This window comes from Hemicordylus capensis, chromosome 7, assembly GCF_027244095.1.
Source record: "Hemicordylus capensis ecotype Gifberg chromosome 7, rHemCap1.1.pri, whole genome shotgun sequence".
In the NCBI taxonomy this organism is placed as follows: domain Eukaryota; kingdom Metazoa; phylum Chordata; class Lepidosauria; order Squamata; family Cordylidae; genus Hemicordylus; species Hemicordylus capensis.
In genome coordinates, this window is record NC_069663.1 from 7,471,676 (window position 1) to 7,494,347 (window position 22,672).

General features: G+C 48.5%; 1 protein-coding gene across 3 annotated transcripts in view; it reads left to right on the forward strand.

Annotated features, from left to right (window-relative positions):
- Positions 1-724: 724 nt before the first annotated feature.
- Positions 725-22,672, forward strand: part of MFSD2A (MFSD2 lysolipid transporter A, lysophospholipid) — a 55,740-nt gene continuing 33,792 nt past the window's right edge. Inside the window, exons 1-3 of one of the 3 annotated variants that reach the window (XM_053268804.1) lie at positions 725-1,241; positions 10,566-10,691; positions 13,330-13,454. In XM_053268804.1, coding sequence (XP_053124779.1) covers positions 1,152-1,241; positions 10,566-10,691; positions 13,330-13,454 — 341 coding nt within the window. In that variant the 5' untranslated portion in view covers positions 725-1,151. Of the gene's footprint in view, positions 1,242-1,507; positions 1,730-10,565; positions 10,692-13,329; positions 13,455-22,672 lie in introns of those variants that run through there. The other 2 variants (XM_053268805.1, XM_053268807.1) reach the window with 2 other exon arrangements.

Genomic DNA, 22,672 nt, shown 5'->3' on the forward strand with positions numbered 1-22,672 from the left:
ATCATGTACAAACAACCACTTTGTATATAATTGTGCTTTGGCAATGTACTGTATGCTTTAGTAGTTTGTTGGTTCAATAAAAAAAATCTTGTCCTATTAAAAAAAATAAATCTTGTCCTGTCTTGGAGATGCTACCAGGGAGGGAACTTGGAACCTAGATGCTCTTCCCAGAGTGGCTTCATCCCCTGAGGGGAACGTCTTTCAGTGCTCACACATTTATTTATTAGTTACATTTTCTATCACATCAAGTCTCCCACATTCAAATGCAACCAGGGCGGACCCTGCTTAGATAAGGGGACAAGTCATGCTTGCTACCACTAGACCAGCTCTCTCTCCTCTATTTCAGTTTTAATGCAGAAGCAAAAACAAAACAGAACAAAAAACCCTCCAGCTAACCTTGAATCTCGGAAGCCCCGAAATTCCCATCTGATATATATGGCTTAAACCACTTCCAAAAAAAAAAAAAAGTCTCAGATACGCCCGGAGTCACAATGTAACCCGACTAGCAGGTGCAGGACCTAAAATTAGAGTTAAGGATCTCCGAAGCACTGCTAAGAAAGTGTAGCAACGCAGCACGCCAACGCGGAGCGTGTGATGCAGCGAAGTGGGCAGACCGAAGGTGTTTGCTGAGGCGCCGCTGCTGATTGGCTGGCCTGGGTTTCGGTGAGTCTCCAGTTAAGGACAGCGTTAAAGGGGCAGATGACGGCCGCGCCCCTCCAATGAGGAGGAGGAGGAGGAAGAGGGTGTGTCTCCCTGAAAGGGGGCGTGGTCTTTCGAGACTGCTTAGCTTCTGTAGCAGTAACTTAATATCACCTGCTATAGGCTGATCGGTTCATTCATTCCGCGTGGCGCCTTCTCGGGAGAACTTGAAGAAACTTCCAACCCTCGGGTTTCTGTGCGCGCCTGTCTCAGAGTTACCCTCTTTCGGCGTGGGAGCTTTTTGGTTTATTTATTTATGTATTTATTCATGCCCCTCGCGCAGGAGGCGGCCGAAACCACGACAGGAAAAAGGAACCGGCAACTGAACCACCAGGAAAAAATAAAATAAAAACAAAGGGGTTTTTTGGTTGGGTTTTTTTTTTTTCAATATACATAAAAAGAAAAAAAGTATACATCGGTAATTTTATTTTATTTTATATATATTTTTGCTAATGGCTAAAGGAGAAGGAGCAGAAAACGTTTCCTCTGCGGGGCTTTTGCAGCAAACCATCCTAAAGCAAGAAGAACTGATACGTTCCAAGGTAAAATGAAATAATTTAAAAGTTGGGGGGTAGGAGTCGCCTTCCCCCCCTTTAGGGCTTGTAAAAGCAGTTCCTCGCGGCGACTGAAAGCTACAAGTCCCTAAGGAGGCTTGTCTCGTTCGGAAGTCCTAGTGGAGCCGAGGAGACCTACTCGCGAGGAGAGGGGTTGCAAGGCTAAGGCGGCGCATCCGGATGGCTGGGGAGGAAACGAGTTCCGGGCCTGGCTCTTTTTTTAAAAAGGCGCCACGCGGAGCAAACTCCTCTCTCTCTAAAACGCAGAGAGATCTCAAGGGGGTTGGGAATGCGAGCCCCCGCCCATGCATTGTAGTGTAAACGTGAGCCGGGCGCAAATCCAAATCTCATCTGGATTGGGGAGGGAGCCTTCCCTTCCCTTCCTTTATAAGGTTTGCAGACCTAAATTGAAGGGGGGGGGTCGGCGGAACTGAGAGAACATGTCAGCCCCGGCGGATCGGATCCGCATTGTCCAGGTTGGCGTCTTGCCCTGCCCTTCCGCGGTGTAGTAGCGTAGTAGTGCCTCTGATGGCTCCTATTGGAATGGGGCCGGCGGAGCACTTGTGGGGCAGCTTCTCTGGCTGGGCCCCTGGATGCTGTGGGGAGGCTACAGGCCTTCCACTGCCCCTTGCCCAAGGTCTGAGGTCGGCTTCCCCACCAGACGTGAGGAACTTCTGGCTGGGCCGTTCAAGTTCATTCATTGAGGCAAGGACAAACTTCCTTAAAGGAGCCGCGTCGGCTGTCCTGTGCGCGTCCGTCGGTGCGCGCCTCGCTTCTCTTTAAGCTTGGCGGTCAGCAAAATGTCTCCCTCCCCCCCCCCATGACAAAGTGGGTGGGGTGGGGGTCCAGTGGGAGGAGAAGGCAAGAGAATTTCAAAAAGAGAGCGTCCCCTTTAAGCAACTCTTAGCATGTTAAGAAAGCGCCGTGGAGTGGCATTGAATTTGTAGAGGATTTTTACAAACGAATATTCGAGCCTCTGATATGGAAAGGGGGAGGGGGCCTGTGTTGTATTTTTATTTTATTTTTACACTTCTATCCCGCTCTTCCTCTGAGGAGCTCAGAGTGGTGTACGTGCTTACTTTTATCCTCTCAACAACCCTGTGAGGTAGGTTTGGCTGAGAGATGCTCGACTGGCCCAGAGTCACCCAGTGAGTTTCATGGTTGAATGGGGATTCGAACTCAGGTCTTCCAGGTTCTAGTCCAACACTCTAACCCAGGCCTGCTCAACTTCGGCATTCCTGCAGATGTTGGCCTACAATTCCCATAATCCCTGGCTATTGGCTGCTGTGGCTGAGAATTATGGGAGCTGTAGTCCAAAAACAGCTGGGGGGCCTAAGTTGAGCAGGCCTGCTCTAACCACTACACTATGCTGGCTCTGTAGCCTTGAGCCCTGTTGTTCTTATTGTGGGGAAGGCGTTGAGCCTGGGTCCTTTGCCCTTCCACTGGGTCTCCCAGAGATGCTGAGAACTGGGAGAGGGGGTTGAAGATGATGGTGGTGGCCCTAATCTGCACTGTGGGAAACAAAATAGCCAGGGTTAAGAGCTGGCAAAGCGCTGACCTTGAATCACTCGCTCTGTTCCTCGGGTGTGCCTGTATAGTAAAATCCAGCCTACCCTGAATAGTGCTGCATATTGCCAGACTGAAAGGACAGTAAAGTGTTCCGCACTTCAGATGTTCCGTAGATATGTTGATGGTGAAAGAGAATGGTACCCAACAGGTGAACCCAGGGGTTCTCAAATGTACCCCCTCCCGATGTTGGACTACAACTCCCATCATCCCCAACCACAAAGATTACTGTGGCTGGGGATGATGGGAGTTGTAGCCCAACCGCCTCTGGGGGCGGGGGGCAAGCTGGAGAACTGCTAGGTTAAGAGCCAAGCCAGAAAGCAATATGATGTGAAAATTCTTAAATGGAGGCCACTGGTGCTACTAAGTTGTTTTAAGGGTCTTGGCAATATTTAAAGACCCCCATGGTTAGATTAATGACTGAAATAATATATATTTCTAGAGCATCTGATGCTACTTCCTAACTACCGTATTTACCTGAATCCAAGTCTAGGTTTTCCCCAAGTTCTTTGATGTTAGAAATCAGGGGGTTGTCTTAAATTCAGAGTCCCCTTCCTTTCAGGCAAATATGGATATAACTTGTATTTAACTTGTATGTTTAAAGGGGGTGGTGGTCTTAAATTCAGAGTCATCTTCTATTTGGATAAATACAGGTAAACAATTCAAGACAGGTCCAAGAGTCACAAAAAGGGATTTGTGCATTTGATATGCTTGGTTAGTCCACTGGCCCAAGGAGTGGCATGGGGGCAGAAGCAGAACTGATATTGGGCAGAAGCAGAACTGATATTGCACACATACACCCAAGACAAAGAGTGTTGTTGGCTTTGTCCTGTCACAAAAAGCTGTTTGCAAAAAAGGTGGCATCAAATTGTTCTATGCCATGATCCCTGCCAAGATAGCCAACTTCATCCCTTTGCCATGGGAGGGAGAAAGCGGAGTCTCAGAAGTGCCTTGTCTGTGGAATTAGTGCTTTGGAGAGTTGAAACTGCTGGCTGGCAACCTCCATAATCTTCTTGGGAACCTAAGCTGCCTTCTACCTAGTCAGACCCTTGGTCCATCTAGCTCATCATTGTCTGCACAGACTGGCAGCAGCTCCCCCAAAGCTACAGGCAAGGAGTCTCTCTCAGCCCTATCAGGAGATGCTGCCAGGGAGGGACCTTAGAACCTTCTGCGTGCAAGTAAGCAGATGCTCTTCCCAGAGCAGCCCCATCCCCAAGAGATGTTCCCTTATGGGACAGTGCTCCCACGCAGTCTCCCATTCAAATGCAAACCAGGATGGGTCCTGCTTAGCAAAGGGGACAACTCATGCTTGTTACCACAAGACCAGCTCTCCTCTCTTCTGCCTGCTGTCTGAGAGGAGCACTTGTGCAGAGTCCTTGTGTGAGAGTCAATCTATCTTCCAGGGCGTTTGTGCAACACTCCTCGGGAAGGATACGCCACTGGATTCTGATTACGTGTCCGTGTCCCTTCTCCACCTCTCCCTTCCCTCTCTGATGACTGCGGACGAAGCTCCTCCAGTTTCTCTCTGGGTGGATGCAGCTGTGCTTCTAACCTGGCATCCGTTTCCCTTGAAGAACTAACAGTGAAATCTCCCTGCTTGGCCCTGTCTTGGATTCTGCTTCATTCTCTGTCTGCAGAGCTGGCCTTGTGCCCTCGTGTGTGCTGGTCTTCTGTGCTGGTCCAAACTGGGTCTTGTATATCCTCCTTTCCTCTTTCTTAGCAACTGTGTGGTTTTGGAGGCTGCGTGGTGCTTCCCCTGAATTTCTGACGGTCACTGATGTTTCAAATACCACTCTTCCTACACTTGGCAGGCTTTCAACCTCTGCCTCCCCAATCTTGAATTATGAGGAAATAATGGACTGTAGTGAAGAAACTTCCTTGCTAAGCAGATGCAATCTAGAGCACTGGAAGCATTTCCCAGGCAATCTCAATGATGCGTACACCAGCGTGGTGTAGTGGTTAGAGTGCTGGACTAGGACCGGGGAGACCCAGGTTCAAATCCCCATTCAGCCATGAAACTCACTGGGTGACTCTGAGCCACTCACTTCTCTCTCAGCCTAACCTACTTCACAGGGTTGTTGTGAAAGAGAAACTCAAGTATGTAGTACTCTGGGCTCCTTGGAGGAAGAGCGGGATATCAATGTAATAAATAAATAAATACTGTTCGGAAACGGCTGCCCTTAAGAGATGACTTCTCAGACCCAGGTGCTGGACAACCGCTTCCATCATCCCTGGCCACAGTGGCCTTGGGGATGATGGGAATTAAAGTCCAGCACCATCTGCGGCCTCAGGTTTTAGAACCCCTGTTCTAAGAAACTAGGGCTTGATTGTGACTGTCATAGCAAGACTTGTGGTCCTTTCCAGAATCCCCTGCTCAACAGGAATACCTCTTGTGCTGAAGTTCCCAATTCAGACCACTACACCTTGCAAACGTGCTGGGTTGCATGTGGCTAGACGCATGGGCAGGAAGCACTTCAGGCAGCTGGTTACAGATTAACCACCCTGCTATGTATAGCCGACACACAAACCTTAGTGGGGAGGGGAGCTGATCTTGCAGGGTCTGCCCTGGCTTGCATTTGGATGGGTACCTGCATGCAAACACTGTCTGCGGTAAGAGATTCCCCTTTGACATAGGGCAGGGCTGCATGTCTTGGGCTCTCCAGCTGTGGGACTACAACTCCCATAATCCCCAGTCACAGTAGCCAGTAGTCAGGGATGATGGGAGTTGCAGACCAGCATCTGCAGGAGAGTTGGATCTGTGCAGCCCTACCTTAGGGGATGGGGCCAGAGCTTGGAAGTTTTTCACACGGGGCTTTTGAAGCTCATGAACACGCATCTCTTCTGGAATGGAGGGTATGGAGAGTGATCACGTATCGGCCAGATTTACCGTGAAGTCCCTGTGAGTTATCAGGGAGCAATTCAGACACAATTCAGGTTTTTCACAGCGCATTAAGAGTATAGCCCAATTTATATCCGGGGTTTTAAAAAATCTACTATTTGTGTTGGTTTTTTGGAACAACTTGGAGTTCATAGTAAAGCCTCCCTGTAAACTCACTGTAAGGCCTGCTGTGTGTAGAAGTCCCTGGTGGTAGAGCATCTGCTGGCATACAGAAGGTCCCAGATTAGTTCCCCAGCCTTTCCAGGTAGGACTGGGAAAGACTCCTGCCGGAAACCTTGGAGAGCTGCTGCCAGTCAGTGTGGATAATACTGAGCTAGATGGACCAAGGGTCTGACTCAATATAAGGCAGTGATATTCGCTAATTTTCAAGTGGGGGCCATTTTGGCCACACACAAAAAAAACCCCCAAAAAACCTTCAGCGTGAGAGCTATTTCCCACTGTGCTAACCTTTACACAGTGCTGTGTTTTTCTCAGTGCCGGGAGGGAGGGCTCTTTAAGAGAGACAGAGCCCCCTCTGAAAGCTCTGGGAAGGGCTACACTTCTCAGCACTCCATGCCTGGCTTATGAGATTGGTGCAGGGTCTGCAGAGGGCTCGGTTTCCCTTAAGAGTGCCTTGCCCACTGGGCAAGAAGCATCACTGGTCACCTGCATGGTGCCGGGGGTGGGCTGTGCATCTCTTGGGCTGTGCATCTGGTGAGCCAATGTGTGAAACAGGACACTGGGCTAGATGGGCCTTGGGCCTGATCCAGCAGGACTGTTCATATGTACTTATGATGTTATGATGGCAGGCTTTGGCTGAAGCTTCAGGCAGGCCCAATAAGCAATTAGTAAACAAGCTGCACTTAGGGTTGCTGAGGGGGGGGTACCATTGTATCCCCGCCACCCACAACCAAGCCTCACAGTGAAGAACACTGGTATAAGGCAACTTCCACCGTTCCCTCTAAGGCGTGTGCAAATGTGCGTGCTCACAAGTTTTTAGATGTCCGCTCCGTTCATTTTAGGTCCCGCTCAGGTTGAATCAGGAAGGCCCCACTCTGAATGCAGGTGTGACTGCTGCCCAGAACAAAACTCATTCCACACAGAGATGAAAAAATTTAGAGGGTCCTCTGGCAACTTCCTGTGTTTGTTTCTCAGGCTTCTTTGATGCTTGAAATGCCTTCTCTTCTGGCACAGACCAAAGGTGATGGGCATCTGTTGATTGTCCCATGTCAATAGAATCGTGATTAATCCCGTGAATCTTCCTCCAAGTCATTCAGGGCAGTCGTCTACGTGGCTTCCCTTATTTTTATCCTCGCAACAGAACTTGGAACCCCACAGTAGGATGTGATTCTCATTCGTGTACATCAGGCACATCACTACAAAACAGCTGTGCGTTCTGATTATGGCCAATGAACTCTGCAGAAGTTCAGAGGCTCCCTTTCCAGCAAATCTTCTAAGTTCTGGGCACTGATCGATACTTAGATAAGAGCAATGTCTGCATATGAAAAGCCCTGTTCAGATGTTATACCTGTGTTAAGATGCATGTTCATGCGCTTGTTTGAATGACTGTACCTGCATTCATTTTAAGTGAGCCTGGATACAGGCCTCTCGAAATGCAGGCTACAGACAGGAAATGTACTGTTCAACACAGTGTGTGAATAATTGCAGCTGTGCACACACTGCACACAGGGTGTATGAATGATGCACATAGAGTGTGTGGAAAGGGCTAAAGTTTAAGCATGATCTACTACAGTTTAAAGTAAAGTTGTGCCGTCGCGTCAGTGTCGACTCCTGGCGCCCACAGAGCCCTGTGGTTTTCTTTGGTAGGATACAGGAGGGGTTGACCATTGCCTCCTCCCACGCAGTCTGAGATGATGCCTTTCAGCACCTTCCTAGATCTCTGTTGCCTGATATTCGTGTTTCCCATAGTCGGGGAAACATACCAGCGGGGATTCGAACCGGCAACCTCTTGCTCCCTAGGCAAGTTATTTCCCCGCAGTTTAGCTTCAAATATATTCCTTCATGGTCATTGCTTGCAGCATCAGAATATGGTGTTATAGGGTCACTGGGCATTTTCATTGGGCTACTTACTGTAGTTTTATATATCACAAGTGTTTTCAAGCCCGTTTAAATAATGGGCGCTAGTAGGGGAGAGTTCCGCCGCTCGCCTTCCTTTCCCGCCCACCCGGCGGGCTCCCTCCTCCATTTCCCTCCCTCCTTGCCTGTCCTCCGGAGTCTGGGCCTCGTCCCGAGACAGCCACCCCGCAGAGCCGTTCGTCCAGCTCCGGTACCCCCAGTGGCTGGGCTTAAGAGCCCTCCGCCGCCGCTCGTGGCCTCTGCTGCCGCTCGTGGCCGCAGCTCCTGGCCTCCGCAGCCACCCCACCGAGCCGCTCGGCCAGCCCCGGTACCCCCGGCAGCGGGGCTTAAGAGCCCGCCGCCGCCGCCACTCGTGGTCTCTCCTGCCGCTCCTGGCCACCGCTCGGCCTGCCGCTGTTCCTCCCCCTGCCCGGCGGCCCGCCGCTTCTCCTTCTCTCGGCCATCATGGCCGCCTGGTTGCCACGGTCGTGTCTCCCTCGGCGTGTTCTGGGCATGTGCCAGGGAGGCACGGACACACGCCACGGACGGACACCAAGGCTTTTATTAGAGAGGATTACTTTTTATAACAGCTAATATCATAGAATATTTGCATGACTCATTCTTGAACTATGCAAATACTATTTTGGAATTGCATGTGTTTTCCTGGAACTGCACACTTTGTCTTGTTTTACACACACACACACATACACACATACACACACACACACCACCTGCCTGTGCAGTAGGTCAGGCTGAGAGAATGGCTGATCCAAGGGCATCCAACCACATAGCTAAGCAGAGATTTGAACCCAGATCTTCTTGGCCAAAGTCAAATACTGTAGACCAAGGAATGGATGTGGATTAGACCCCTGCATTCCAACCCTCCCCTCTTCTAACTATCTCTTAAATTATTTGCCAGGAACAGAACACAGAGACTCGCACCAGGAAACCAGTTCTGATATTAGCTTTGCCACAAGTAAGCTTGTTGTAGCTGTTGCCAGGGCCTTGTGTACCATGTGCTGCTTAAAAAAAGAAAAAGAAATGAATATTCTGCAGCCTGCAAGTTGTTCAAATGAAACAAAATTTGCACATGACTTGATACAGAAAATATACTATATAAACCAGATGGTTCTACTGATTTAAGAATGTGGCATGTTACGTTACTTATTTAATGGACAGATCTTGCTCATTATGTGTGTGGAAAGCAAGGACTGGTTGTGAGCAGGTGGAACAGGGTGTTTTTTTAATTTTCCTAGGATAAAAAGGAATGTCCTTGTTTGTTAATAGCATGTGAACTTGATCAAAGGCTGTTAGCTCTGTTTTAAGAGCTTGTGCCAGGAGTTCTCAACTTGTAGTCCAACATCATCTGGGGACCCAACTCCCATCATGGCTTTTGGCCATCTACAATGTAGATTTTAGAAAAAATCTACTTGTACATGTGTTTTCTGGAAAATCCTTTACAAACATTGGATTCAGGGGGGGAAATCCACTTAGACACGTGGTTTCCTTTATGTCAAGCTCATTTTTAAGTCGAGGCTGCACAAATATTTTAAATAAGGAGTTATAGATTGTATCTCCCTGGCAAATTTAATTTTAAAGGCTGTAATTATGTATTTGTGATCTTGATATATTGAAGTATATTAAATGTATTGGTATATCCATATTAAGCTTTCATGATTTAGGGTACTATTTTATTAATATAGTGACATGGTTGGATTCTTCTTTGGTTGCCATACAATTTTGCAGAAGCCAATTGTATGTGGGTTCTTTCCCCCACCCCGCTTTTAATCAGTAGTAGTCCAACATCTATTTATTCAATTTATATACCCTCCTTCCTAAAGTGACTCAGTGGTTTACACTGAAACCAAAAATACATAACAATGGAAATAAAAAAGCAATTAAAATCAGATTAAAATTTCAATTAAAACTAGATATCATAAAGCCAGGCTAAAAAGATGGGTCTTTAAGGCTCTCCTGAAGGCCCCCAAGGAAGGAAATCCTCGTATATCCGCAGATCTAGGGACCCAAGTTTCTGAACCCCTGCCATATTATAGATAACGAGGAGTTAACAAATGTGGTCGTGTTATGGGGTAAGGCTGGGAAAGGCCAGCCTGCAAAGCTCACGCGTTTAGGGGCCATTCAGATGAACAGCCCACACACACAATTAGAGGACATCCGAACACTGATATCGGGTGGGTGTGCTCTTGGCATATCTGCCCCCCTTTGTGGATTGAGGCTGTGTTTGTGTGAACTAGCCTGTTATCGGACAGGTAAACTGATGATCTGCCTCTGTGTACAGAATCAGTGGGCATAGAAAGGAGGAGATCCTTGGGCGTTTTGGCCCCAAGTCATCGAGTATTTTTAATCATTCTCCTAGAAATGTTGTTCCTGCTTCCCAACCCTGCCACTGATGCAGACTCAGTGGGAACTAGGAACTGGGCCTTTTCTGTGGTGGCCCCCCATCTTCAGAATACCTTCCTAAAGGTGCTTCATCCGTCTCTCTCCTTGGTGTGTTGGAAGGAACCTGAAAACTGTCCTTTTTAGAGAAGCATTTAAAAACTGGTTTTAATCTGGTTTGGGGGGCTAGTGAGTTAGAACCATATTATTTCTCTCGGTTCTTGTTTATCCTTTTACTGTTGTTTGTGTTTGTATGGTGCTCTGAGCAGCAGTGTGCTGGAGGGGGTGGAATAGAAATATTTTAAATACATATTGACAGCTTGTTCGGACTGCTGGCTAATAATCACTACATCTGTCCGTCTCTCTCTTCCTCCCCCCCCCCCCCCGTCTTCCAGAGAGAAAGCAAAGGAAAGTTATCGATATGCAGCAAAATTTGTTACGCCATTGGTGGCGCACCCTACCAGATCACTGGCTGCGCCTTGGGCTTCTTTCTGCAGATCTACCTGCTGGATGTGGCACAGGTAAGCCCGGTGGAGGGATAGGTTTTGCTCTGGGAAAAGGCAAAACCCGCACGGAGGTTCTGAGAGGTGGCACAGTGGAGTGGCTAAGAGACTAAGGGGCATATCGGAACTTCCCCAGTTTGTCAAGAGTCTAATAATCCTGATCAAGATTGCTCTAAATGAAATCTCGAAGGAGATGGAGACAAAAGCCCTAAGATAAGGACTAAAAATAAACAGCTGGGGCCGTAGCTCTGTGGTGGAGCATCTGCCTGGCGTGTAGAAGGTCCCAGCTTCCATCCCCGCCAGCATCTCCAGGTAGGTCTGGGAAAGATTCCTGCTTGAAGCTTTGGAGAGCTGCTGCCAGTCAGTGTCGGCAATGCTGAGCTAGATGGACCGAGGGTCTGACTCCGCCGGAGGAGTCTGTTCTGCTACAGACCAAGGAGATGTGGGTCATGCATGCCTGAAACACAAGACGGAAGCTTTAAGAAGGAATAATTAATTGATGGGGGATTTCGACTACCCTGATATCTGTTGGAAGACCAACACCACTAAGCATGAAATTTCCAACAGATTCCTGGCATGTCTTGCTGACAACTTCCTCTCTTAGAGGTTGTTACGAGGAAGGAACCAGAGGATCAGCTATTCTTGTCGTGATACTGGCCACCAATGAAGAGTTTCTCAATGAGGATGAAGCAATGGGAACTCTGGGGAGGAAAGTGGCCACATAATACCAGAATTCTTGATCTTATAGAAAGCTAAAAATAAACTTAGTCAAACATGTATCTTGGATTTCAGGAAAGCTAATTGTAATGAAGCTCAGAGTGCTAGGTAGTACACTGTAACTAGATAAGCTAGGAACATAGGAAACCACCTTATACAGAGTCGGACCTTTCATCCATCTAGCTCAGGGATTCTCAAACTTGGGTCCTCAGGTGTTATTGGACTTCACCTCCCATAATCCCCAGCCTCAGTGGCCTTTGGTTGGGGATTATGGGAGTTGAAGTCCAATAACACCTGAGGACCCAAGTTTGAGAATCACTGATCTAGCTCATGGTTGCCTACACTGGCTTTCCTGATTCTCCGGGGTTTAAGATGGGTATTTTTCCAGCCCTGTCTGGAGATGCCATGGATTGAACCAGGAACCTTCTGCATGCCAGCACTCTTCCACTCAGCTTCTGCCCCATTCCCTAAGTGAAATACCTTGCAGAAGACGGTGCTCACATGGTCACCCCTCCAAATGCAAACCAGGGCAAATCCTGCTTTGCAGCAGGGACGATTCATGCTTGCTATTGCAAGACTGGCTTATCTCTCAATAGGGGAGAAAGGACCTCAAGATGGGTGGGAGTTCCTGAAGAAGTTACTAAAGACGCAGTCGCATAAAATTCCAATGAGAGAGAGAAATGGGAAACGTCTAAAAGGGCAGATGTACAAAAAGCTCGGTAATACGCTGAAAATAAAAGAGATGTAAGAAATGGTCACCAAGGTTGAATACAGATGAATAGCCCAGACTTATAGGGATGGCGTGTCCAAATTTGCAGCGATGTGTTAGAAGCTTCTAAAAGTTTTAAAAACACTAAAGGTAAAGTGTGCCGTCGAGTCAGTGTAGACTCCTGGAGCCCACAGAGCCCTGTGGTTGTCTTTGGTAGAATGCAGGAGGGGTTGACCATTGCCTCCTCCCGCGCAGCATGAGATGATGCCTTTCAGCACCTTCCTATATCGCTCTTGCCCGATAAATGTGTTTCAACATACCAGCGGGAATTTGAACTGGCAACCTCTGGCTTGCTAGGCAAGTCATTTCCCCACTGCGCCAAAACTCCTTTAAACCCTTATCGAAGTTGTCAGAGGAATGAGAGAATCTGCAGGAATGTCCTCCAAAGATTGCTCCAGGGAGGGAATACAACAGTTTTCTCATTATTAACCTAATCCTTTGCTCTGTGCAAAAATGACCTGCCATTTTAGGCTAATCATTTGGGGTGGGGATAAAGAAGAGGAGATAACATTGTTGCACTTGTAGCTTTCTGTATGTTATCACCTATCTTCTATCTGTAGGGGATAAAGTAAGGTAAAGTTGTGCCTCAACTTCTTGATCTTATAGAAAGCTAAAAATAAACTTAGTCAAACATGTTGACTTCTGGCGATGCAGAGCCTTGTTTTCTTTAGTAGAATACAGGAGAGGTTGACCATTGCCTCCTCCCATGCAGCATGAGATGATGCCTTTCAGCATCTTCCTATATCACTGCTGCCTGATATAGGTGCTTCCCATAGTCTGGGAAACACACCAGTGGGGATTCGAACCGGCAATATCTTGCTCCCTAGGCTAGTTACTTCCCTGCTGCATCATTAGTTGGCATCTGTACTGGATAGATGTTGCCAGAAATCACTATGAGCATTCATCACCTGATGTGGTACTGATGGCCAGAACTTGTGGTCCTGGCTCATGGTGCCTTGTCTTTCTGGGGGCATCCCCCTTTGAGAGCCAGTGACCTAAGGTTGTTCCAGGCATCATCAGGTAGGGCCAGGAAAGACTCCTGCCTGCCACCTTGGAGAGTCACTGCCAGTCTGTGAAGACAATACTGAGCTAGACGGACCAATGGTCTGACTCAGTATATGGCAGCTTCCCATGTTCCTAATTGGGTGTCTCCCGTTCTGTCTTTCTTAGCTGGATCCTTTTTATGCCTCTATCATCCTTTTTGTGGGCCGCGTGTGGGATGCTGTCACTGATCCATTGGTGGGCTTCTTCATCAGTAAAACGCCATGGACTCGCTTTGGACGTTTGATGCCATGGTAAGCAAAGTCGGGGCTAGGGGATGATATGTACGTTGTAATGGGTGTGTGTATGAGTGGAATGGGGGCTAATATTGTGTAAAGATTCCAGGGTGTGCTTGCAAAGTGTTGCCACGCCACATGGTCTTGTGGAGGAGAACTGGTCTTGTGGTAGCAAGCGTGACTTGTCCCCGTAGCTAAGCAAGGTCTGCCCTGGTTGCATCTGAATGGGAGACTTGATGTGTGAGCCCTGGAAGATATTCCCCTTGGGATGAAGCCGCTCTGGGAAGAGCAGAAGGTTCCAAGTTCCCTCCCTGCCAGCATCTCCAGATGGGGCTGAGAGAGACTCAGACTCCTGCCTGCAACCTTGGAGAAGCTGCTGCCAGTCTGTGAAGACAATACTGAGCTAGATAGACCAACAGTCTGATTCAGTATATGGCAGCTTCCTATGTTCCTATCTGCTTTGCATGCAGAAGGTGCCAGGTTCACTCTCTGGCAGCACCTTCAGATAGGACTCCTGCTTGAAATCTCGAAGACCGCTGCCAGTTTAGTGTAGGTAATACTGAGCTAGATGGACCAGTGGTCTGACCATGTATAAGTTGGCTTTCTATGTTTAAAGGTAAAGTGTGCCGTCAAGTTGATTTAGAGTCCTGGCACCCACAGAGCCCTGTGGTTGCCTGTAGTAGAGTACAGGAGGGGTTGACCATTGCCTCCTCCTATGAGATGATGCCTTTCAGCATCTTCTATCGCTGCTGCCCGATATAGTACCCACGGGGATTCGAACCGGCAACCTTCTGCTTGTTAGTCAAGCATTTCCCTGCTGCTCCACCTATGTTTACAGGATGCAAATGCCAAGATACCCAGTGTTGGTCAGAGGGCAAGATTTGCCCTCCCTACAAGCAACACGGTCCAAGTCCTTTAGGTTTCTTCCTGAGTAGTGAATTGGCATTCATCTACATACGTGGAAGAAATTTAAAGGACACCTTTGGGGTTGCTCTGTTCTCTGCTCCTGGCGATTACAGCTATTCTTATTCCTTTTATAATGTGGCTTTGTGAGCTTTTGTTGAGAAGTGGTGTGTCATTATTTTCAATCAAACCTGCTCTCATCTGCATGGGAGCATCTGGGTTCGGTTTCTTGGTCACACTCGAGTGTGACAGCATGTTGGAGGCCAGTTTCTAAAGAGACGATCTCTCTGTAAGATAACCGTTGAGGTCCTCTGACAGTTTGATGTAGGGATGGCTCTATCCTTGGATGACCTTGTGCAGGGAAGGGGCTGGGGGTCTGGGCACTGCCCATTTCTGCAGCTTCCTGCCCCCTCCCTCCCTCACTCTGTGAGTTCAGGTATAGGGTTTTGTTTTTGGTTTTTGTCTTCCTGTGACGGAGTGCTCTCGTCACTGTTCGGAATGTGTCTATGACTGGAACACGTTTTAGTGCCTGCTTAAGGCTTCTGGTGTGCAGAGCTGGACAGCTGTAAATGCCTCTTCCTCTTCCTCTTCCTCTTCCTCCTGAGGACTGGGGCATATTGCTGCTGCCTGTGGCAGACTGGGAGGAGAGCTGGTCTTGTAGTAGCAAGCCTGGATTGTCCCCTTTGCTAAGCAGGGTCTGCCTTGGTTCACATGTGAACAGGAAGCGACATATGTGAGCACTGTAAGATCTTCCCCTCTGGGAGATGGGGCTGCTCTGGGAAGAGCATCTGCCTGCTTGCGTGCAGAAGATCCCAAGTTCCCTCCCTGGCATCTCCAGATAGCACTGGGAGAGACTCTTGCCTGCAGCCTTGGAGAAGCCACTGCCAGTCTGTGTAGACAATGCTGAGCTAGATGGACCAGTGGTCAGACTCTGAATAAAGCAGCTTTCTATGACCTCCTTATTCATCATTCTTCTCATCCTGGAGTCCCTGCAAGATGAAATAAGGAAGCTATTCCTGGCCTGCTCCACAAAACTTGGGTTTTAAGGGTATAATTATGCCTTCCAGAGGAAGGCAGTCTCTAATTCCTCCTTCTCTGCCTAACCCTTTTTCATATTTCAGCCATGGTTGTGGCACTTTAGCCATTCAGCCATGTGTTATGGGTAACAGAAGCCAAGGTTTCCCCGACTCAGCCCTTGCTATCAAATACAACTTGCAAAAGCCAAAGAGGGCAAGGAGCATTCAGACACAGCCAATTGTCTTCAGTTTTCTTTGAAGATGGTGGGACCAAGCCTCCATGCACATAAATGGTCTGAGGAGAGCTGGACTTGTGGTAGCAAGCAAGAATTGTCCCCTGTGATAAGCAGGGCCCACCCTGGTCTGCACTTAGATGGGAGACGATATGTGTGAGCACTGTAAGATATTCCCTGTAGGGGATGGTGCTGCTCTGAGAAGAGTAACCGCATGCTTGTATGCAGAAGGTCCCAAGGTTCCTCCTTGGCATCTCCAAGATAGGTCTGAGAGAGACTCCTGCCTGTAACCTTGGAGAAGCCGCTGCTAGTCTGGGTAGACAATACTGAGCTAGAATCTCTGTGTGTCAGAAAAGGATCTGAGGGAAGAGAGGGAATTGGTGATGACCGGAAATAATGCCTGGCTAGTGAGCTAAGCCAAACTTTGTGGATCCCTTGGTTGGAGGGAGGGGAAAGGGGTGCCAGATTGCTGAGTGCAATCGTGCTTGCGGATGTCTGAATTGCACCGATTATATTCAAGTGTTTGCACTACATTTATGAGGTCTAGAGACTTCCAAGAAAATCGAATACCATCAATTTCCAAGTCCCAGAGTAGCTTTGCAGTAGTAATATTAATTGATGTATGTATTTATTACATTTCTATCCCGCTCTTCTTCCAAGGAGCTCAGTTCATGGATATGTGTACCTTCGCAACAACCCTGTGAGGTAGGTTAGGCTGAGAGAGAAGTGACTGGCCCAGAGTCACCTAGCGAGTTTCGTGGCTGCATGGGGATTTGAACTCGGGTCTCCCGGGTCCTAGTCCAACACTCTAACGACCACACCATGCTATGCCAATTCACAGTCCTGGTTTAAAGCAGGATTGCTTTAAATTGCTGTGGGTGGGGAACTGGGCCTGTCACTAGGGATTAGAGGTTTCATTTTAGGGTGGTGATTCAGGTACTTTGAATATCTTGTGTGCATTAGGTCTATGACTCAGTCTTCTGTTAATAAAATAATGACGGCAATGCTTGTGTCCTCCCCCAAAGATGCCTACAAGCAAAAGCTGACGAGTGCAAACGGTGTGATTGTACTCAAGTGTGCAAGAATCATTGCTGCTTTATCCAGCTGTACCTTTAGTAATCTCTTGTAAGCGGGGTTATTGCAGTATAGAATTCCTTGCTAAGCTGTTGCGATAAGAGTGCAGCTTGTTGTCAAGATGGAAGAACAGGTGACCTTCTTACCAGTTGGAGAAGAAGGAACACTATTCTCCTGGCCATTGGAGCAATATCCTCCTGGCCGTTGGTTGTGCCAGCTGTTTCCTCACTAGAAGGAGAGCTGGCCTTGTGGTAGCAAGCATGAATCGTCCCCTTTGCTAAGCAGGGTCTGCCCTGCTTCACATTGGAATGGGAAACTTATGGTGTGAGCACTGTGAGATATTCCCCTAAGAGGGGATGGGGCTGCTCTGGGAAGAGCACCTGCATTCTTGCATGCAGGAGGTTCCAAGTTCCTTCCCTGGCAGCATCTCCACGAGAGGGCTGAGAGAGACTCCTACATTGGAGAAGCTGCTGCCAGTCTGTGTAGACGATACTGAGCTAGATGGGCCAAGGGTCTGACTCGGCAGAAGGCAGTTTCCTATGTTCCTATGACTCATGAGAGGCAACGTGCATGTTGTGGTTTTGAGTTTGAAGAGCTGAAAAGCAGTTTGATCGAAGAGCGTTGCCTAGGCATGCTTGGTGGCTTGCCAGCAACTCTTGCTCGGCTCTCCCTTTTTCAGCCTGGGTGGCCCGTTGCCTTCCCATGGGACTGCTGGAAACCTGGAATAGCTTATCTGTCAGTGAGAGGTTAAGTTTAGCCATTCCTGATTCAATAAATGGCTCGAGCAGATGGTTTCAATCTGAGGTCGTGTCCTTAGGCATCTGGGTCAATTTGCCAGCCTCCAATCGGTCCCTTCTTGATGCACGCCTCTCCTTCACTCACTAAAGAGAGACTCTTAATATGGCCCACAGCATCTGTACCTTAGCCCCAAGATAGGCTGCCTTTGCGCGCCCCCCCCCCCCGGCTGCTGCTTAACTACAACTCCCATAAATTCTGGCTGGGGGTGATGGGAGTTGTAGTTAAACAGCAGCTGGAGTGCAAAAGGCTGCCTGTTATAGCATAGCATTCTTATTGTGGTTTTCAAACAGTTCTGGGGAATACTCCCGTTCCACAGAAGCCTATCTGGGTTTCTCAATGCAACGATCAGTAACGGGAGGCCAACTTATCTGAAAGACACAGTGTGCCTGCACATAATCGTTCCCCCCCAGCTGCAGAAGGACAGTCACTCCTTGGCAGAACCTCTGCTCGGCATGCAGAAGGTCCCAGGTTCAATCCTTCGTATCTCCAGGCAGGACTGGGAAATACCCATCTGAAACCTGGGAGAGTGTTGTGTTCTGTCTCGTAATCTTTTTTGTATTTCGTTGTTCTGTCTCAGTGGGGATCCTGGCAGGCCTGCTCAACTTGGGCCCGCCCTCAGCTGTTTTTTTGGACTACAACTCCCATCATCCCCAGCCACAGTGGCCAGTAGCCTGGGATTCTGGGAATGGTAGGCCAACATCTGCAGGAGGGCCGAAGTTGAGCAGCCCTGCAAGAGAGGGGTGATGGAGCCGGAGGGAAGGAGGGAAATGGAGTGGTTTCTGGGGGAAAAAGAGAGAAAGAAGTTATGGCAGGGGGTGGGGTAGGGTGGTGGAGCAGCTATAAAAAACAGAGCCGCTGCCAATCAGCGCTGACAATACTGAGCTTGATGGACCTGTGGTCTGACTCGGTGTAAGGTAGCTTCCCATGAAGGCTATGCTAGAGCGTTTCCCAGAGCACCTGGCTGGGACCAAGTGCTATGTATGTAAGATGGAGCTCTGGCCTGAACGTATAGCAGTGCTCGAGTATTTGGGGTGGGGGAATGAGGCTGTAGCTCAGTGGAAGAGCGGCTGCTTGGCATGCAGAAGGTCCCAGGTTCGATCCCTAGCCTCTCCAGGAATGGGAGAGACTCCGGCCTGAAACCTTGGAGAGCCTCTGCCAGTCAGTGTAGACCAGGGCTGCTCAACTTCACCCTCCTGCAGATGTTGGCCTACAACTCCCATAATTCCTGGCTATTGGCCACCGTGGCTGGGGATGATGGGAGTTGTGGTCCAAAAACAGCTGTGAGGAGCAACGTTGAGCAGGCCTGGCGTAGACAGCATTGAGCTCGGGTGGGCCCAAGTTTGGACTTGGGATAAGGCAGCTTCCTATGTTCCCCCTGATAACATGCAGCCCCAGGGAACTGGTGGGTGTACTGCAGAATCCTCTCCAGATGTTACGTTGCGCGTGCGTACAGATGTGACTGTGTGTATGTGTGCTGATCTTGCAGGTGAGCCTAGCGACTGGCCCCCTTGAATGCTGGGATGGGTACTACTGTATGTGTGTTGGATATAATGTCTGGATTGCTGTGCATGCCCTGTACACAAATGGGATCTGTGTTGTGCCAAACATGTGAACTGGGCTTAGGAACCCTGCTCCCCAGTTGTGAAGCCCAAAGGCCGAGTTCTCCATGTATGGGTTGAGGAGACTTCCAGGCAGGCCATTTGGAGTTGTCGCACCTTATTGGCTCACTCTCTACGGGTCACTCGTACGATGTCGCCCTCCCTCCATTGTCGGCCTGTACTTTACACAGGAAACTGCCATATACTGTGTCAGACCATTGGTCTATCTAGCTCAGTATTGTCTACACAGACTGGCAGCGGCTTCTCCAAGGTTGCAGGCAGGAATATCTCTCTCAGCCCTATCTTGGAGATGCCGCCAGGGAGGGAACTTGGCTCCATCCCCTGAGAGGAATATCTTGCAGTGCTCACACATCAAGTCTCCCATTCATATGCAACCAGGGCAGACCCTGCTTAGCTATGGGGACAAGTCATGCTTGCTACCACAAGACCAGCTCTCCTCCCTGTTCAAAGAGTTTTGCATGGACTGGGAATTCTCTCCCACTGTATCCTCAAAGCAATGCAGGCTGATCATCTGTGGACTCGTCATTCAGCCTCATGAATTCATGGGGTGGAATACCTAGCCTGTACAGCTCAAGTTTGGGGATGTGCACGAACCTCAGCTCAAGCACTTCTGGGGCAGGGAGAATGGGGACTTTAAGCCAAAGGAGAGCGGGTCCTTACCTGCTCTCCGGGGATGGTGTGTGTCCCTAGAATCCCCATGCAACTCAGGCAGATTGAGGCACCAGTGAGATAAGATGACCTTCCCTTGCTGTTAAAAAGAAATAGGGGAAGAGAGGAGAAGGAGGCACACAAGTTGTGTTCAGTCTTTTGTGCCCGTTCTCAATCTTTTTAAATTAGAGCTGTATTTTTATATTCTAGCTGGATATTTTAATAGTGCAATTCTTATAGTCTTGTGTTAAACTCTTGTGTGAACCGGCTTGAGACTGTGTTAACGAAAGGTGCTATAGAAATTTTAATAATAAATAAATTTAGCAATAATCAAGGAGCAGGAACAATTCTTAGGACCAACCAGATGGGAGCCTTGAGTAAAGGCTCTTGAGTCAGCTCTGTAAATCCACTGCCTATTACTGTGAATGTGTTTAACACTTCAGCAGGGAATCGATCTGTCCTTTTGAACTGCAACATGCTTTCTTTTCCTGCCCCTTCTTGGCTTCCCGTAAGCTAGGTTCAAATTAGAAAGCGGTTAGTAATGAGCTTTCTTCCTTATCGCCTCTTAAGCGGGAGGCTACTCTGCACACGTCGTGGAAACAGTTAAAGCTTGCAAGGGAGAGTTTTATGGGCCGGGGGTGTGTGCAGGAGTGAATTGCAGTGGAACACACCATCCCCGCTCAGCCAATGAGGAAGCCGGGTGTGTTCGGCCGCATTCGAGCCTGCTTCAAATATCTCTGCTGATCACCACGCCTGGGTTGGAGGTTACTATAAGTCAAACTTCTTGGAGACTTTGCCACTCAGTGGGTGGAAGAGAGCTGGGTTTTCAGCTAAGGTTATGGCTGGCGTTTAAAGTGGTGTGGGTAGCAGCCGGATCAAGGCCCTCTGCAGTTCTGACCCGTGTGTGGGGGTCAGTGGGGAGGTGGCGGCAGCCTATTCTGGTTGCTCTTTACCCCAGGGAGGGGAACTCCACACACAAAAAAGGTTTCCCCTTAAAATAAATGGCAGCTGGATCAGGGCCCCCATAAATTGGGATTGGAGCAGCAGAGAGGGCTAGGGTTAAAAACCCTCCTCCTCCCCCAGGTGCGATCCCAATCCATCGGGGCCCCGATCCAGCTGCTCCTGGCCAAAAGGATGCTCACTAAGGCATCTGGGCTGACCACACTTCTAACGCTGTATGTCACTTAACTCCATTTAACTGGAGGAGAGCTGGTCTTGTGGTAGCAAGCATGACTTGTCCCCTTAGCTAAGCAGGGTCTGCCCTGGTTGCATATGAATGGGAGACTTGATGTGTGAGCACTGGAAGATATTCCCCTTAAGGGATGGAACCACTCTGGGAAGACCATCTAGGTTCCAAGTTCCCTCCCTGGCAGCATCTCCATGATAGGGCTGAGGGAGATTCCTGCCTGCAACCTTGGAGAAGCCGCTGCCAGTCTGTGAAGACAATACTGGGTTAGATAGACCTTCCTATGTTTCTTCAGCAACCCTTGCCCAAAAGGGAACCTGCTTATGCACGGTGTGTGTGTGGTGGGGGGGATGTTGCATGACTATCCCCCTGCGGACACACGTGTCCGTTTGCTGATCAAAGCTACGGATGTGAAGACAGATGGTGCAGGAAAACAATAGCTGATGGAACCATAGAGTAACCCGATATACGAGGGGAGGGGCCATGTTGCTGGGTGGAGAGAAGCCTCTGGCATGACGGTTCCCTCCACTTGCTAGACACGTCATCCTTGCTTCCTCCACACACACACCCCACCCATCCTGGGAAATGACAGCTAGGGAAAAATATGTCCTCGTGTCTTGTTAAATTCTCCTCTCTCCCTGCCCATGCGTGGTGCAGAAAGACTTTCTCTCTCTCTCTAAGAGATTAGACTTAAACTCTCAGCTCTGCGCCAGGTGCTGTGCAGGAAGCAAAGGAAAGCTCTGCTTCTTTCCACCCACTTCTTGTGAGACACTTTTGCAAATCTGCCCTAAACAATAACTCAGATTATCTGGTGCTTCTTTAATGGTTTTGGTCCTAGTAAAAATGTTGCTGGACTTGAGAGCCAATGTGGTGATGTAGTTAGTGTTGGACTAGGAGCAGGGAGACGTGAGATCAAATCCCCCATTCAGCCCTGAAACTCACTGGATGACTCGGGGCCAGCCGCTTACCTCTCAGCCTAGCCTGCCTTGCAGCGCTGTTGTGAGGATGATAAACATGCCCAATGGACGCCAGTCTGAGCTCCTTGAAGGGAGAGCAGGATATAAATGTACAGACACACTTGTGACTTTGGGATTTAGAGATGAGATCACCATCTCCCTAATTTCTGTGTCTTGAAGCTGACTCTGTGGTTCCTGATGGTATTCTTTGTGTGGATCTGCCATGTTGATTCAAAATGGCAGCCACTCATAGGCAACACCCCTTTGTATCCCATGTGCTGACAGCCTGGATACAACCCAAATGTACAGCATGTGGGAGGGGCTCCTAGGTAAGTGTCGCCATGCTAGGGGTGGGGGAAGCAGCAAAGGGATTCCATTAGTTCTGCTTAGAACTACAGTAGTTTTGGTATATAACAGGACAAGGATGTGATCTCCATCCCAGAGGGATTACAATTCCTTTTTTTAAAATAAGAATTTTTATTGAGAAGTCAACCAAAGAAGACAAAAGACAAATCACCATAAAGACAATACAAAACAAATCATTTTTCGTAATGAAAAGCCTCATTTTTCTAATTACAACAGTAAGGAAAAAATATCTAAAACAAGATAAAGCAAAAGAAATTCAGACTCTTAAAATTGTAAAATCTAATCTATTCAGCTTCTTGTAAGTTACATATCGAAAACACTATAAGTCAAATCCAGAAAATGGGAACAAAGTTTGACCATAACGGATATTATAATTTATAAAGGGTTCCCAAACAGACATGAATGATTCAGTAGAGATACCATGTACATAAGCTGAG